The sequence below is a fragment of the Chinchilla lanigera genome, unplaced genomic scaffold, assembly GCF_000276665.1.
Source record: "Chinchilla lanigera isolate Chin_1 unplaced genomic scaffold, ChiLan1.0 scaffold00010, whole genome shotgun sequence".
NCBI lineage: Eukaryota > Metazoa > Chordata > Mammalia > Rodentia > Chinchillidae > Chinchilla > Chinchilla lanigera.
In genome coordinates this window covers 30,737,224-30,755,168 of record NW_004955411.1, presented here as the reverse complement: position 1 = coordinate 30,755,168, position 17,945 = coordinate 30,737,224, and the positions used below count along the sequence as shown (strand labels likewise).

The 17,945-nt window shown below is 42.0% G+C and overlaps 1 protein-coding gene across 1 annotated transcript in view; it reads left to right on the top strand.

Moving 5' to 3' along the window:
- Prep (prolyl endopeptidase) overlaps positions 1-17,945 on the top strand; it is a gene marked incomplete at its 5' end in the record, with an annotated part of 98,985 nt that overhangs the window by 41,928 nt on the left and 39,112 nt on the right. Inside the window, 2 exon segments of the mRNA XM_013510786.1 lie at positions 7,812-8,003; positions 13,763-13,960. Coding sequence (XP_013366240.1) covers positions 7,812-8,003; positions 13,763-13,960 — 390 coding nt within the window.

Genomic DNA, 17,945 nt, shown 5'->3' with positions numbered 1-17,945 from the left:
TTAAGTGAAGAGGCCGGCACATAACTAAAGTAGTAAAAGAGACAGCTGAGTCCCGACCCCTCTGAGTCTTAAAGTGATTGATGTCTGAGGATTTATTGAAATTAATCACTGTCAACCTTGCAAAAAATTACTACTCTCAATTTTCTTAGTTATATTTTCTCCACTTTTCCAAATCAAGACTTTCTTTTCAATTATATTTATAGTATGTTTTTATATATGTATATATTATATACAATCTTTGTTTTATGAGTTTGCCATAATCCTATTTTGAATATATAGAATTGTTCATATATTTAGACTAAATATGGAATAAATTTCCATGTATTTTCTACCTTATACTTAAATATCAGGCCTCAGAGCTGATCTTTTCTCCCAGATATGGGGACCTTTAAATATGGGTATCAACATGTAAGTCACCTAATATCTTAAAGATATAAATATATTTATAATTACATAAATGTGTTTAAAACCAAGGGATATGTTTTCCAATATTTATATCAGAAAAGCAGAAGGTACTACTGCTCTAAAATTTAAATTTGGTTCCCTTTGTTACCTTTATGTTGTACACCAGTGTAGGTGTGGCTCTGTCTGCAGTCCGGGACTCTTCAGATTTAGCTGGGAAGCAAATGTATATCATTGCCCCACTCTGCCGTGTGCTCTGTTGGATGACGAAGGTGGTGGCAACACGATTCCTGCCCTTTGGGGGCCCTGCCTAGGGAAGAGTGGACTTGGAGACTGTCACTGCCATGTTCCAGGGCTTGTCCAAGAGACTGTGACCCAGTGTACACATCCAGACTCAGAGGCAGGGCCTTTCTGAACTTTGAAAACTGAACTCCCTCGTTCTCTTCTGTTTCCTGTCTTGTATGTGCTTACTTTTCTTTCTGATTCTTTCATTTTTCTGTAGGTCAGTTACTTTCTTGGATAGGCAGTAGCAAAAAGGGAGCTGACCTTATTCTGAATAGATTTCAAATTATGTCAGAGGTTTTTAAATAGAATCCTTCAGAAGCACTTGTTAGGTGAAGAGAACTGTAGGTCTGACATTCCTGTTGCTAGTAACGTAACACCATTCTCCCACATAGCTGTCCTGTGACAGGCCCTTGGTAGTGTCTAATCGGGTCACAGAATTTGTGCAGGGTTTCGGGGGAAAAGGTGATAACTTACTGGTTTTTACAAGACAATCTGAGCACACGCTATTTCGCTCAGACTTGCACTAAGCTTTTTCTGCAGTTGCTACAAGTTTGACCATTTCAGATTGATGAAGTTTTTGGTACTTTGCATTTAATTCTTTCATGTCATTAAAGAAAATCACCTTTCTCCTGCATAAATTAATCTGTACTAGTTGTGAACACATAGCCATAAAAGGAAATGCAGCATTTATCAGACAGATAACTGTTTAGTCAGCCATCAATGCCTAACGTAAGGGGGAAGGCCTCTCGTTCTCAGTAGCAGAGGTGCTCCTGCGCCGTTGTTCAGACCTAGTGGGGAGTGCGCTGGAAAGGGTGATACACCATGGTATCTGTGAGTAAATGAGTTATCCAAAACTTAGCAGAGGTGCTTGAAGGTTCAAAGCCAGACCAATAGGGGAGGAGAGCTTCTGTGAGAAAAGAGGGAGAAAATAATACGTGTTTCAGAGTGGAGATGCAATGAAATAAAGGAGAAGCAGAAGAAGGAGAAGAAAAGAAAAAGAATTGGAACACCAAAAGACCATAGGAGAATAAAGTATGAAATTTGATGTAAAAGACAAAAAAGGTGTTAAAAAGAGTACTTATACTGTTTTTCTTTTTCAGTAGTGGAGATTGAACACAGGGCCTTCACACTAAACTATCTCCTCAGACTTTTTTTTTCTTATATGAATTTTAAAATGAGTGTTATAAAGACTTTTGCTAGGAAAATGGCCGTAGAAGATGCCAATAAGCTTTTTAAATTTTACTGTTAGCAAATTGCTCTGTTCAGAGGCATCATATTCGGTTAAGTTTTGTGAAAGGACACTGAGTTTGTGTATGTAGTATTTCCTGTGTGTCAGGCTAAGCTACAAATGAAGATATTTTGCTTAGTCTTCTCAGCAACCTCTCAGAAGCACAAAACACCCTGCCCCCCGCAAGAAACCGAGGCTGTGGGCCCAACTTTCTCAATATCATTTAAAGATACCCGTCCAGGCCAGTGTGATTCCCCCAGCCTGTGTTCTAGCCCTGAGCAAATATGTCAGAAGGAGATGGGAGGAAGGCCCAGTACATGATCAAGCCTTGAGTTTGTTGTTGCTACAACATGTGAAGCCCGTGTAGCTTCTGTAAAGTATAAAAGAACCTTAGTTCCTATTGTCAGAGAGGGTACACAACATTTTCTGTGAAATGTAGTTAATATCATTGATGATTTCCAAAGGAAGGAATGAAAGCATGTCTTTGCTCTGGGAAACACCTAAGAGGACTTATTGTAAGCTAATCTCACTCAGTAAACAAGTAAGTCCCTGCCAAGAAGCAGGTTTATAAAAAGCAGTTTCAGCTTTACTGTGGAGAGGTTTGGGAATTGAATTCTGCCGGCTTCAGAGTGAGTAACACCACTCCCAGACAAACAACCTGAGAGCAAATGAACAGAAAGTGAATGGGTTAGAGAGTTAAGCCAAGCCTCCTTTAAAAAAAGTAATTTTCCTATTTTCCTTTTAAATCAATAGGGTTCTCACTGGTGAGTAGCAAAAATGAATGAGCTTTGTTGTTCAGCTGAAATACCTTTTCCTGTGAATAATTTCTCTCCCAGAGGCCAGACTGAGCATTCAGCCGAGCACAGGCATCCCATGAGCCTCTACTTCAATCATTCTGCCCCGCAGAGGCCTATATTTTGAACTATTTTTCAAATGTTATGGCTAGATTTAAGTCAAGCAACATTCCTTAGTGTGAATGAGCTTCTGACTCACAGTGTGTATCTATGGCTAAGGTGAATGCTTTAGAACTTGGTGACAGAAAATGACCACCAACTTTTTTGAAATTTTGGTGCCCAGTGGAACTCAGTTACTTACTCCCGCAGCTTCCAGCTCACCTGTGTGAGCTGCAGAAACTGCAGCTGCGTTTGCCTCTGGTGCCAGCTGTGGTGACTTTGGGTGGGGAAGGGCCATGATAAATACCACAGGCAAGAGCCCTTTTCAGGCAGAAACCATAAGATGGTTACTTTGAGAAATAAAAGCTTCATATCAGGAACTGCTTTATTGTAAGGTGGCTATTTAAAGGACCTGACATTTCACTGAGCCAAGATTTTGTGTCCAGAAATGTCACCGTCCAGAAAATTGTTTCTTTCTTCTCATCAACAAATGAAACTTTCTGATTATCTTCAAATTTTGCATTGCGAGGTACTATTTTACTTAGGTTATTCTTCTTTTCAAGCAAGTTTTTATAAAGCAGTGTTCTGTGTGAAGTAAGTAGCAGTTACCTTTTAGCGGATCACCTGCTGAATAGTCATTGGAGATTTGCTGTTTGTCACTGAAAAATATGTATTAATTGTAACTCAGGTGCAGAGTTTAACCAGTGTGAGACTTAATTGTAAGGACTCTTTCTGGGGCTTTGGCGGATTATATACTCTGAATAACCTCCCAGTTGAAATAACTGAAATGCTATAAAGTGGAGCATCTTTCTAAATACATTGCTAATTTGGCACAAAAGAAAAGAAGTCACAGAGACCAAAAATAGAATGAAAGCAGGAAACCTGGAATGGAAGCTGGGTGGTCCTGGATGTTTTTGCTGGGGCGAAGTGGGTGGGAGGTAAGACCCTGGGTTCTCCCTGATAGAGAAGCACACTCAAGGAAGGGGTGATTATGAAATCAGCCTGCCTGTGTGAAGGCTGGAGGGTGTGGAGGGGATGGTAAGGAAACCTGCCTGGAGGGGTGGGGGACCCTGGCTGTTGAACTGTAAGTGTTCTTGGTTGGTTGAGGCAAGCAGAGGAGAGTGACACTTCAACCCAGGCCTGCAAAAAGTCCCACGGAGAGTGTTTTCACAGGAGATCAGTGGTTTTGCAAAAAGCAAAATCAGACAAGGAAATTGGCCAACATAAGAAAGAAGCACCAGCAAAGGTGTTAAGTACACTTTTAAAAATAAACAAGTAATATAAACAGAGTTGGAAAAGGACTAAGTAAAACATAGATGTAAACAATATGATCATGAACAAAAATTCAGCTATTAAGTTAAACAGATCAGACACAGCTGAACAGAGTTAATAAAACAGGATATCAATTTAAAAAGATCTCAAATACAGCCCACCAAGAGTGGAAAGCCAGGAGTTATTAGATATAAAGAATGAACTCCTGGGCTGGGGATTTAGCTCAGCGGCAAAAGCGCCTGCCTGGCAAGCGCAACGTCGTGAGTTCGGTTCCTGGTACCGGAGAAAAACCAAAAAAAAAAAAAAAAAAAGAATGAACTCCTTCCAGAAAGGATCAACTTTGAAACAGGACACACCAATGAGAAAAACCAAAGGAAAAATGCCTATTTGAGGACTTCACAGAGAAGTGGTTAATAATTAATTAAAGATACTACTGAGGGAATGATGTTTCTCTGTCTGCCTTAACGTCAAAGTAGACCTTAAAGCGTTATTAGCAATAAAACTTGATAATCATAAAGTCAATCTTTTTAAGTGTCAAGTTTGTACATGTTCAGTGGCACAATTTTAAAATATAGGGAGCAAAAATGAACAGACATACAAGTAAAAATAAATGAATCCACAATTGGAGGACACTTTTTAACAGAACTTTTATTGATTAACACATGACTTAAGAGGCATGTTTAGCACTGCATACCCAGTGATTATAAGACACGTGTTCCTTGTAGTTACACACAGAACATTTAAAAATTTAGGCACAAAGCTTTTCTCAACAAGTGCAAAAGGACTGAAATGTTGGGTATATTCTTTGAGCAGAGAAGGGAGCCAAAAGTCAGTACCAGTAACCAAAGAATGAATAATCTTACAAACATGTCCTGTGGAAAAAAATACAAGTTGTATGCAAAAGAGTACATGTTACATGATTTCATTATCTATGAAGTTCAAAAATGATATAGAACTAGACTGTAGTGTGTATGGGAGCAAATACAGGCAGAAAAAGTACGAAGAAAAGTAAGGATATTCCCGTGGGAGTCCAGCTAGTGATAATCCCCTGAAGGGAGGGTTTCATCAGAGCATTACACAGCTTCTTCTGTATCAGTAGAAATAAACCGACTGTCATGTGCTTGTTCTTCGAGATGAATTTTAAAATTAAGTCAAATTCCCTGAAACTCTCATGTGGATTTTGATTGTTACTGTGTTAAATGTATTAATTTCCTCTAGGATCATTTGCACGTTTGAAATATTGGGTCTTTCCATGTAGGGACATGGTAGGTGTTTCTACTGATGAAGGTTCTTTTGTTTTATCTTTAAGTTTCTTAGAAAGAATTTAGATGTGTTTTTATATTGACTCCACAGTTCACCTTAGATGCATTTCTGGGTACCTGTTAAATTTGCTTCCACTGTACGTCAGGTCCTCCTCCCGCATTTTTGAATTGATTGTTGCTAACATATGATATCTAGGAATTTTTAAAAATACTGATCTTTCTAGACCCAATTCTAACTACTTGAAGTACTTTTACTGGGTTTTTATGATGGCATAGGTACTAGTAGTCACTTCTATAATAATTTTTACATTTTCTTTCTATTCTTAATTTCTAGTTGAGAAAAATGAGGTTTAGCAGGGCATAAAGAAGTTGCTCAAGGCCATACAACTTTACGGGAGAGCTCAGTATTTTGGGTGTTTATTTGTTGCCGTGTTGAGGATCCAAGGGCTTTGCATGCTACACGAATTCTCTACCACTGAGCTACATCCCCAAGAGTGAGGGCTTGGGTTCTAATCCTGATTTATCCAAAACAGAACAAGCTTCCTTTCTTCCTGTCATCTCCTCCTCTTCCTCCTCATTTTTCTCCTCCTCTTCTCTTCCTCCTCCACCTGTTCCTCCTCCTATTTTTCTTTTTTTTCACAGTACCAGGGATCCAGAGATTCAGAGATCAAATCCAGGAGCTCCTCACACATGCTTAGCAATTATTCTACCAATGAGCTACATCCCCAGCCCTCAGGCTCTGTGATGGAATTATGTTTTCCCTAATAAGTTAGATTCAACAACAAATTATATAAAGATATGCTATGGACATAAATGAGATAATGAATGTAAAGTACTCATGAAAGATAGGAACCAAATTAATATAGCAATGTGACTATATTTCATTTTAAATTTACAGTGGCTATGAAATTGAAAGTAGGAGATGCCTGGAGAATACTGAAGATCTGGCATTAGCTTTCAGTAGTTTAGAAGTCATGGAACTTTTGTGTTTATAAAATGTTTGAGGTGTTCTCTGAACATCTATGTCAGATGTATTGTGACAGAGATGTCTTGCCAGTGGACTTGGGGGAGTGGTTAGATTTTTTTTTTTTTTCTTTATACCAGGAATCAAACTTACGACCTCATGCTTGCCAGGCTGGCACTGTGCCGCTGAGCTGAATCCCCAGCCCGGGAGTAGTTAAATACTAAAAGTGTGTGCAGTGAGCCTTTTCAATGCTGATGATAGTGAATATATTTGATATGGTTAAGATATTAACTGTGACCATCTCCAGACTAGTTGTTGGGAATAAAGAACTATAGGGAGTCCCTTCTTTCATTCCACACAGTTTTTTGTCCTTTGAAGTACGTGGCATTCTTCCCGTGCAGAGTGTGGTGATCAAGAAATGGAGAGGAGAGAAAAGCGGGGGAAGGAGATGGAGAAAGGAAGGAAGATGTGTTACGCAGTGTACCAACTCCACGCAGGAATGTAAACAGTTTGTCCTGCAAACGTGTGCGAATGAAGTAAAAAGATAAATAATAAACAAAGAAATACAGAACTGGGTTTTGAGGGAAGTACCATGAGGAGCAAACCGGCCACTGGCTAGCAGTGGCTGGCCCATCGGAGCGTGGGCTGGGCACGGGACACAGCCTGTGGTCTTACACAACTGAACAAAGGCCAGTGCCACAGGAGAACAAGAGGCGAGGCAAGAGTTGGGACAACCTGAAATTGGCTACTTAGGGCAGGACTGGCACGTGCAGGACCTGCGAGGTCTGGGTTTTATTCAGTGTATCGGGGGAAGTCCTTGCGAGTTTCTGAGGGGGCGCCAACGTGGACCAAGTCAAGCAAGATAGGAAGACTTGGTGGTGGCTGTCGTGCTGAGAAAGGCAAGTGGCGGTGCAAAGACTAGGCAGGAGCCAGTGCTGCAGCCCAAGTCTTCTCCGAATTGGCGCTGTCAGCATTCGAGCTGCCTGCTGCTGTGCTGTGGGGCTGTTCAGCAGCGTCTCTGATCTCTGCTCACTAGGTGCCAGTAGCAACCCCCACACCTGAGTTCTGACAGCCAAACATGTCTCTAGATACTTCCAGGTGTCCCATGGCGCAGAAGTTCAGTTGTCCCCAGTTGAGAGCCACTGCTCTAGGCCAGGAGAGAGGCAGTGAGAACTTGGCATGGTGCAGTAGGGGTAGAGAGAAATGCTCAGAGCTGACACACACTCAGACGGGAGAGGATTTAGCGGGTTGTGTGGGGCAGTGGGCTAGGGGAGAGGTCACTTAGTTTCCCCACATTGCCAGTGTTTTTAGGGCCACGTCAGCGTCTTTTAAAAATTATAGTTCATCTACAACTGCTCCTTGCTCTTTCTTAATACCTTAGAGTTTCTAATAGGATCTCCGCTTTGTGTCCGGTAGATGGAAAAGCTCTACCCTCCCCTCTGTACATATAAACCTTTCCATGTGTAACGTCTGCGAGGTGACAGCAATGCTTGGTCTCTTGCCAGGAATCCTGAAGTGGGTAAAACTGATCGACAACTTTGAAGGAGAATATGACTACGTGACCAATGAAGGGTCAGTGTTCACCTTCAAGACGAATCGCCGTTCTCCCAACTACCGCCTGATCAACATCGACTTCGCGGACCCTGATGAGTCTAAGTGGAAAGTGCTTGTTCCTGAGCATGAGAAAGATGTCTTAGGTAAGAGCATGGGTTACTTGGAAATTGTGTTGTTGTTTTTGATGAAAGAGCCGACAGATCGGTCCATCTCTTTCTCGGGGGACTGATCACAAGCCGAAGAACCTTTGACCTTCTATTATTAGGACTTAGATGTCTAAATCGTACATCCAAGTCTTTGCTCTGTGACATCTTTGTAACTTAGTACCTCATCACATGGAAATGCGGGAATCTTCATACAATTGTGAGGGTATGGATTCAGACTTTAAAAGGTCCTGCTTTTTTTTTTTTAAACAAGTGGCAGCTGTCTTTGTATATTGTCCAATATTAATCACTGATGTTTTATTCTTAAAACCATTTAGATTCATAAACCTTAGCTTTAAGCTTTGGGATAACCTTTGGCTGTTTGCCTCTACCTCTTGTAGATCTGAGGATGGATTTACAGCCTTCTTATTAGAAAAGAGAGTAGACTAATGTCAGACTTAATTGAAAACCGCTGCAGTCACTGCTTTGAGTACTGAACTACATTAACCTCTGGAGAACCCGTACTTTTCTATCAGTGTGTTTGATGGTGCCTTCAGGTCCCTTTTATTCATTTTCTCTGATTTTTCCAAAATTGACATGCTCCTTTATAAATTACTTCCTAAAGCTGAATTTGATTAGAGTAAAACGTATTGACTTTGCAGCTTTTTTAGCAAAAGGGGAGGTCAGTGTCGTCCATAGTGGTGGTGACTGTCTGCTGATGAGTTAAATGAGGATAAAATCTAGGACTGTTCAGAAATGCACAGGTACATGGCACTTGAGTGGGGAAAACACATACCCAGCCTGCAGAGTGGTCCTGGCTCAGCAAAAGCGCTCCTCCAGTGAGTTCTTCAGCAAATTAAAGCCGCTGTGTTGGTTCACAACCTGGACCAGTAAGGGTTTCTTCTCCCTGGCTCAGAGCAGTGAGTTCTCTTGCCTGGCAGGTATTTATTTGTTTTGTTTTTTTTTTTTTGTTTTGTTTTGTTTTTTTTTTTTTTTTGGTTTTTCTCCGGTACTGGGAAGGAGAACTCACGACCTTGCGCTTGCCAGGCAGGCGCTTTTGCCGCTGAGCTAAATCCCCAGCCCCCCTGGCAGGTATTTAAAGCTGGTGTTACTTAGAGTGGTCAGCAGATGATGATAGCTGCATCTCTCAGGGTCATGGCCTCCTTTGGACACTTCCTTCCATGCCCTTGCCTCTGTAGTTCCTTTGGCTTTGAAGGGAGCACTGGTTTGCATGAAGTTCTCCTCAGCCTCTAAGGATATGACTGCTCCCCTCCACCCTTTTGTGCTGAGATCTGCCACTTCTCCAGCCAATCCTATTGGACAGGATCCAAGACAACCTCCCCTCCCCACTTTTCCCTGAAAAAAAACCCCTACACCCCTGAGCAAGCTGCCTGTCCTAGGTTCTGCCTCAGTTCCTCAGCTGGTTTTCTGCCTTCCAGATTTCCAGTCACTGTCCCTGTTTTTTCTCAGGTTTTAATCAGGGGCCGGTCCTTGTCTCTCTCAGGGTAGGGTCAGTTATTCCCAGCAGGGAGAGAGGCTAACAGCATGGCAGGAGCTCTTTCCAAGGAAATGTCCTCACCTGCCTCCTCAAGTCCTTTGTTACTCTCTGATGCGTTTTTGCCTTTGGAGGAAGCGTCTATGAGCCATGGAACAGGTTTGGGGTTGTTTCCTTGAACATCTTCATAGTCACACGGAGGGCCTGATAGCTTCTGTCCACCCTGCGGCAGAAATGTCTTCCATAAGGTCCAGGACAGCCAGCACCTAGTACCTCCTGAGTGTCAGACTCAGCGCTGTGCTCCACCTGCCTTGACCACAAGTATTGATGTATCCAGGTGAGACTCCGGTGGCCTGCATCTTCATGTAAGGGCCCTGATATTTTCCAGATGCATGTCAGGTTGGAACCGTGATCCTTATAGAGGGAGCCACCGTGGATGTTGTCACTATTTCCCAAGGCATTGGAATTATCTTTCATTCAAAGCTGAAAGAGGGGTGGTGGTGTTTAACTGTGCCTTAAAGAAACATCCTGTCTCATTTGTCGATCTAACAAAAGGCAAATTGATGCTTTGAGATTCTGGGGGGAGGAGGTGAGATATTTTTATAACCTTCCTTCTGAAAGGTTATATATTCTTCAGACTAGAAAGGGGAAACTGTCACTATTCAGTAGAGCTCATCAGTTCTAAGAGAAGTACAGTTGAATTTGCTATATATCATTAACACCAAATGCCCTATTGAGAATAAAAACTAGAGATGAGTCATAAAGAACAGCTATAAAGTCAGAGCTTATTATTGATGACAGTCCACAAATCTCCTTGTCCTTTTATTATTCACTTTGTCTGTTTTATAATTCTGGTGTACTCGCAGTTAACACAGATTGATTATTCTTTGACAGCTGTAATTTACTTCAATTTTCTGCCATACTTTTTTCTTTTTAGAACATTAAGCCATGTGAAATATATTGCCTGCTTGAGGTGCTCTTAAAACACACACACACACACACACACACACACACATACACACACACACACACTCTCTCTCTCTCTCTCTCTCTCTCTCTCTCTCTCTCTCTTTCTCAGTTTTAGAGAATGACAAGGTTACTGCTGAATGGAAGAGTTCTTTGTATCCTCACTTTAGGAAGAGTTCGCTGTGGTAGGTTCAGAATCAGGTGATCCTGAGTTCCCCTGGCCAGTACCCTGTTCATGTAGATAACTGACCACATTGTTGTAAGTGTGAACTGCTAGCTTCTTGATTATGAATCTAAGCCGTGTCAAGAACCCCACCGCGACACCCAAGAGCAGCTCTTCTTAGCATGTTGGGGCTGTTACCTGCAGCCCTGCCCTTCCTAACGTCTGGCACAGCATCCCTCCCTGACCTCTGTACCTGCCCTTTGCTACCTCTCTTTTTTTTTTGTCTTTTTGAGACAGGGTCTTGCTATGCAGTTTAGGCTGACCTTGAACTCACTTTGTAACCCAGGCTGGTCTCAAACTCAAAATGATCCTCCTGTCTCAGCCTCCCGAGTGCTGGGATTACAGGCGTGTGCCACCATGCCCTGCATTACCCCTCTTAACTCCGTCCCCTCCATCCCCGCGCTCACCTCTGCTCTCTGAGCTGGGCCTCTCAGCACCATCACTGTAGGTTGCTGCGCTGGGCGTTGAGGAGAACTCACGTGTCTGTCTCGCTCTCCATGTCCCTCTGGTCCTCCAGTCCTGGCCATTCTTAGGAACTGCCTTTCACGCCTCTCCTTTCCTGTCCGGACTTTATCGTATGAAGTTTCCTCTGGTTCATTGCAACAGTGTTTATGCTCATATCCCTCCATCCTTCTATGGACTTTTGTTCTTCTGTGTCCAGCTGTCATATACAAAAGTCCTTTATTTGATGTTGTCCATACTTATGGCACCATTCTGTACAAACTGGCTCCACAGTAAGGACTGGCTGAGCTGCCCTGCACCTGGCTTTCCGGATGCCCCACCAGAAAACCACTAGCACCTCTCCCTGGAAAAGCTTTTTCCTTTTTCTTTTAAAGAGAATTGAAAAAAACGATAAAAATGATACAAAATTTCAAAACAAGATGATAGGAAATGAACAATGGTTGTTATATTGCATACTGTTATCTTGAAAGAGGTTGCTAAGGTTACCAGATATAAGCATGCAAAATTGATCAGTTAAGCATTAACTGTTCCTTTCAATATCTTAATTCACGTGTGTGTGTGTGTGTGTGTGTGTGTGTGTGTGTGTGTTATTTTCCCCTTCGTTTTTTTGTCCTTTCCCCATCCCAGTTGTTCATTCTTCCTGAGCAGTTTCTTCCCCTTTCACAATATCCATTGTACTACTTGGACCTTATTTACTCTTTCAGTTTCTTATACTAGGGAGACAATCCGATGTTTACACACGTGATTCTGATTTATTTCACTTAGATGCATGGTCTCTAGTTGCATCTATTTATCTATAAAAACCTCAACTTTATCTTTTTTTTATATCTGAGTTATACTCCATTATATAAAAAATACAACATCTTTTTTATCCATTCATCAGTTGATGGGCATTTGGGTTGTTTCCAAGATTTAGCTATGACAAATTCTGCTGCTATAAACATGGGTGTACATAGATCATGGTGTGATGTTTTCAGTTCTTCTGGAAAAATACCCAGAAGGGAATAGCTGGGTTGAATGGGACCTCTAATCCTAGTTTTTTGAGGAATCTTCACAATGATTTCCACAGTGGTTTCACCAGTCTGCACTCCCACCGCCAGTAGAGAAGTTTTCCTTTTTCCCCACAGCCCTGTTAGAATTTGTTATTGGTTGATTTCTTGATGATAGCCATTCTTTCTGGGGTGAGATGGAATCTCAGTGTTGTTTTAATTTGTATTTCTCTAATGACCAATGACGTTGAACATTTTTTCATATATTTATTTGCCGTTTGTAGTCTTCATTTGAGAAGTGTGTATTCATCTCAGTTGTCTAGTTTTGAATTGCGCCTTTGAATTTTGGGGACCTGATTCTTTAAATTCTTTATATGTTCTAGATAGAAGTCCTTTGTCTGAGTGACAGTTGGCTAAATTTTTTCCCCAATTCGTGGGTTTTCTTTTTCCTCTGTTGCTGGTTTCTCTTGATGTGCAAAAGCTTCTTTCTTTTTGGAAATGAATCTCTCATCTTGTCTCTTTACCGATCTTCCTCCTTTCTGCCTTCCTTGCTATTCATTCCTTCATTCATGATTCATTCATCCTCTCTCTTATCTCCTCAGTCTGCCCTTCATTGCTTGACTCACCTGTTCTATCACCTCTTCCCCTGGAAAGCTGTCTTTTCCCTGATAGCCCCCTGACATCCTCCCCTACCCCAGATTTGCACGTGTCTGTACTCAAGGCAAAATTTGCACAACTCTGTCCTTGCTTAAGGACCCTCATTTGTTTGGGTCCTCAGCCAATCAATCTTTACGCTCATCTACATTTTACTGCTTGTATTTTTATGATTGTTATTTCAAGGACAGAAATGACCTCATCTGGTGACAAGCCTACTTGTCTCTTCAACACCTTGCAGTGTGTTTAGTATACACCAAGTCCGCAATACAGTCTTTCCCAATAATCAACCCTGGCAGACACAAATCATGATTTGATTTTCGTTCTTTTCGTTCTCCATCTCCTGTAACACTGTATGGGGTAGAAAATACAGGAGGCAGGTGTGTCAGCCAGCTTTCTGTCACTGTGACAAAAGCCCACCTTAAAAGGAAGAAAGGTTTATTTTGGCTCACAGTTTTGTGGGTTGCAGTCCATGGTTGGCTGCCTCTGTTGTTTGGGAGGCAGCACATTGTGGTAAGAGAAAGCTACTCACCCCGTAGTCACTAAAGCAACAAAAGACAGAGTAAAGAGTAACTGGAATCCCAGTATCTCCTTCAGGGCCACCCCATAATGACCTAACTGCTTCTACCATGTCCTACTCTTATCAGTTCTGCCTTCTCCCATGAGCTTCACAGGCTGGGGGCCAGTCTTGCAACACATGGGCCATTGAGAGACCTTTATTCAAACTGTAGCAGTGGGCTGATTATGTCCCACAAATTATCTAGACCATCAGGAGCCCTGGCTCAAGGTGGAGAATGTTGTTTCCTCTGAATATAATAGCTCCAGTCATTTAGGAAAGGACTTCTCTGAAACCAGATAAATGATTAAAACTCATCAAATGACTTGGCAAGCCACCTTGCTGTGCAGTGCAATGTAGAGTTTTCATTCATGTTCAATTGACGTTAGATTTTCTCTCTTCTTCTGTTTCCAGAATGGGTAGCGTGTGTCAGGTCAAACTTTCTGGTCTTATGCTACCTCCACGATGTTAAAAACATCCTGCAGCTGCACGACCTGGCCACAGGTGCTCTCCTCAAGACCTTCCCGCTCGATGTCGGCAGCATCGTGGGGTACAGTGGCCAGAAGAAGGACACAGAGATTTTCTATCAGTTCACTTCCTTTCTGTCTCCAGGTGAGTCACTTCACCATTGCTGTTTATGTTAAAAATCAGACTGATGTTGAGTTTCTCTTGGGAAGTAGAAATATAATGCTATGTTTTATAAATTACATAGGCTGTATCATAGCCAGAATTACTTAACAGGAATAAAAGAGGAAACTAGGTGGTCAGAAACAAAAGAAAAATATAAAAATGCCTAGAACTCCACTCTCACTCCTCATATATTCTGATTCTCAGTTCTCTTAAGGCAGAGCAACTGTTGTTTTAAGTAGAGCAATAAAATACTACCAGCACATAAAACTGTAGATCAGCCTTGGTGTGTATATACAAGGACACGGTACAGATAAGAAAAAACACATACTATGTAGCCACACCTCACATCAATGTTAAACTGAATTAAAGTACAATTCTAAAAGTATAGTTGTAACTCTGTGGAAAAAAATGTCATCTTGAGTCTAGTAGGAAAGGAATAGCTCATAAGTTGGGATTTTTACATTTCATGGTATAGGTTAATTCTCCCACAAGCAAAATAATTTGTTCACCATTTTAAAAAGTTGGTCACATTCATTTCTCCTTGTTAAGGTTTTTTTCTCTGCTCCTCCTTTGTGTGGCTTGTATAGCGTTGTACCCACACAGCTCTACTGTGATTTGTCCCAAGAGTCTGGCTCACTTTGGCAGCTTGCCGTTGACTGGGCAGACCCTGTCTTAAAAGCAATCTGGCTGAAAACATTTCTGCACGTTCCTCCCTCAGTCATTCATTTGTCGAGATCCTCTGGAGTTCTTTTTGTCCCACCCAGTTTTGTTGAGAAGAAAATAAAGCAGCCCTAGGGGAGTTAGGCAGGTGCTGAAGTGGCTTCGTGGTCCTCCTGGGATTGGGCCAAATCACAGTGATGCCTCACCCGCTTTTCCTTTGAGCCTGTGAGTCACACGCTAGCAGTCCATAAGCAGTCTTAACTGTGGTGACAGGTTGTTGTCAGGGTTACTAAAAGCCAAAGAATGATGTTCTGGGATAGGTCTGTTGGTGTACCTGGCAACCCTAGCAGCCTTTATTTCCCTGGGCACCTTTCAGAGCATCAAGACAGGCTAGGAGAAGAGCCCCTGAGGGTGTGGAAATCAGGCACAGGAGTCAGGAACTCCACCTCATGGTGTCCTGTGCCGCCTGCACCACACCGCACCCCCCACACCCCGAGTCTGGAATATAGCAGCAGCCCCTGAACAGACCATGAAAATCATTTCTCCAGGTTCTCACTACACTGCTGCAGGGTCCACAGTTTATTTCTTAAACTCACACTGATTCCAGAAATTTTACTTTGTAAAATCTCTCATCTTAACCAATTTAGATGAATAAAGGACAAAGAACAACACACAGTAGAGGTGACTCATGTGCTCTTAATAAAAGCCAGAGTCCCCAGAGGCCTGGAAACCTCCTCCTTCAGTGACCTCATGTGACCATTTACTTCAAGAACAAGCTTATCATTACCTGGGGAAGAAAGGGCTCATTGTCCTAGTGTAAAATGATGGGTTCTGTGCCAGGCAATGAAATATTATCCATGGCTGTGGTGAAGTTTGAGAGGAGAAGTGTGTTCCTCATTCTGTGCCACCAGGCGGCTTCTAAACTAGCCTTAATTTGTTACCGCAGTGCTTTGTCTCCTCTTACTCATTTTGCCTCGTCCTTCTCTTTTCTCCTCTTAATACAATTTACTATCTAAAAACAGGATGGGGCTTCCAGACGCGGGCCTTCTAAGGCCAAATGTAAAAACAGCTGTCAGATAATTAAAGTAGATCTCAGGAAAGCAAGAATCGTCAGTGTGTGTCGTATACATCCATACACAGAAACATCTGCTCAAAAGCTGTTCTGGACTGGTCTCTGAAGATTAGCTGTTCACTACCACAGTCAGTAGCAGAGACATGAAATTGTAAGTAAAGCCTGAGGGTCACACATAAGCACAGCTCCAGCTTCCTGCTGTGGACATCCAGTGCATCTTGTTCCCCGTGGAGGTACATGGTGAAGAAGCATATCAAGCCCAAGCCATTTATGACTTTTGCACCTTGAGTCTCACTTGGGAAAAAACAGACACCAGGGCAACTTGGAGCATGATGCACTGATTCTCTGTGGCTCAGAACACTTAGTGGTTGAACTGATTAATTCTGTACTTGTAGAACCTCAGGGTTGCCCAAGGTTAGCTCCAGACAGACTTGGATCTTGCAGTAATCCAGGCTAGTAGATACGGGCATGGCTCCATGAAGCACGGATGAGAAATCTAGGAAACCTTTCACAGACTGAAAAAGGCAGCCTTTCAGATACTTGAGTTTCTGTTTTTTTGCTTTTTTTTTTTTTCCTTTTAATGATGTTAAAACCCATCTTGTAATCAGACAAAACACTGTCTGCATTGGGTTAAAAAGTTCCTTTGCCTAAAAAAAAAGTTCCTTTGCCTTCTCTCTCCATAGGCAACTCTTCAGATCCCTCTGGTTCTTCTTCGTAGCTTTTCCAAGAGGGCCCTTCATCCTGACACCCTCGTCCTCATTGTATTGATTTCAGGTTACATTGGGAACATGCCTGCTGTTCTTGCATCCTTCCCGCTCATAGAGGGGTCTGTTAGAACAGTATTTTTATCAGGAGATATCTCTAGTCATCTTTTTTGGGCTTATCCATTCCCTCTTTCACCCTTAAACCTTGCAGCTTATTTCCTAGAGATCACCTGATTTGTCCATTATTCTAAAATGTTTTCTTCCAACCCTGCTTTCTTGTTCTTCATCCACATGAGCTAAATCATTAGGTCAGTTGATTCACATTATGGTGTCAGTGTGCAGTGGGCTAACTGGACTAACCCAGATGGGTCAAAACTTAGACATTGTTGATTAAAATATATTAAGCACTGGTGCCTCCAGCTTTACCCAGCCTCCTTAAGAAACTATTCTGTGCACTTGGGGAGGTCAGGTGTCTGGCACCCTCTCGTACTGTCTATGTCATTCTGTTAGAACTGATGTCTCACTCTTCCGAGATAAACAGACATGTAGAGTGTATCTCCGGTTCCCTGTCTTTCACTAGGGAATTGGCAGTCTAGTACATTGGTGACGTGACTGAGGATACTAGGCTGAGAATTCTGGCTCCTAAGTCCTTCGGTGTTTGGTCTACTACAGTGTGTGGTGTTCAGATGGCACACGCTCGGTCTGCACTGCGTTTTTGGATGGACTTCTTGTTTTTGAGGACTCAGATGCTTTTTGTGTCTGTGGTGGGTACCAGGTAGTGAACAAAACACCCTTGAAAATTGAAATACATCTAAAGAGAGCCTTTTGTTCTCCAGATTATATTCATATAGGCAAATACAGTACTGTATGTATGTGGTGGTGAGTCAGGACACATGCTCACTGAGTGTAGTTTGTAGGTAAATGATAAAGATATATTCTTACACATATCCAAGTATAACTTAAATTAAGAAAGCCACTACTCCAGTCATGTTATATATCTTATTGTCAATGTTAATCATATGCCTATTCTAGTAACCTTGAAATAATTTGTCTTTAAACATAAGAATTGAGGTAACACTCGTAAAGATTAGCTGTCATTCCCTTTTTTTTTTTTTTTTTTTGGTTTTTCTCTGGTACCGGGAACCGAACTCACGACCTTGCGCTTGCCAGGCAGGCGCTTTTGCCGCTGAGCTAAATCCCCAGCCCGCTGTCATTCTCTTAACAAACCTAAGTATATTATTCCTTGCCAATGGGGGGTATTGTTTCTCAACTATTAGAGAAGTACTTACACAGAGGAGCTGAGAAGAGGGAGCTGGCCATTTTAATACACAGTCAGTCAATTTAAATGTGCCCAATGAGAATATCATTTGTTATCTGATTTACCAGCAAGTACCGGGATCATAAAAACAAATTGTTCTATACTTCACAGCATATGTTGAAAGTGTTATGGAAGAACTCCTGTTTTCACACCGTTCTGACCAATTCCGTGTCGTAAACCACAACAGTGCCATTATTTTCAGACAGTAAGGGC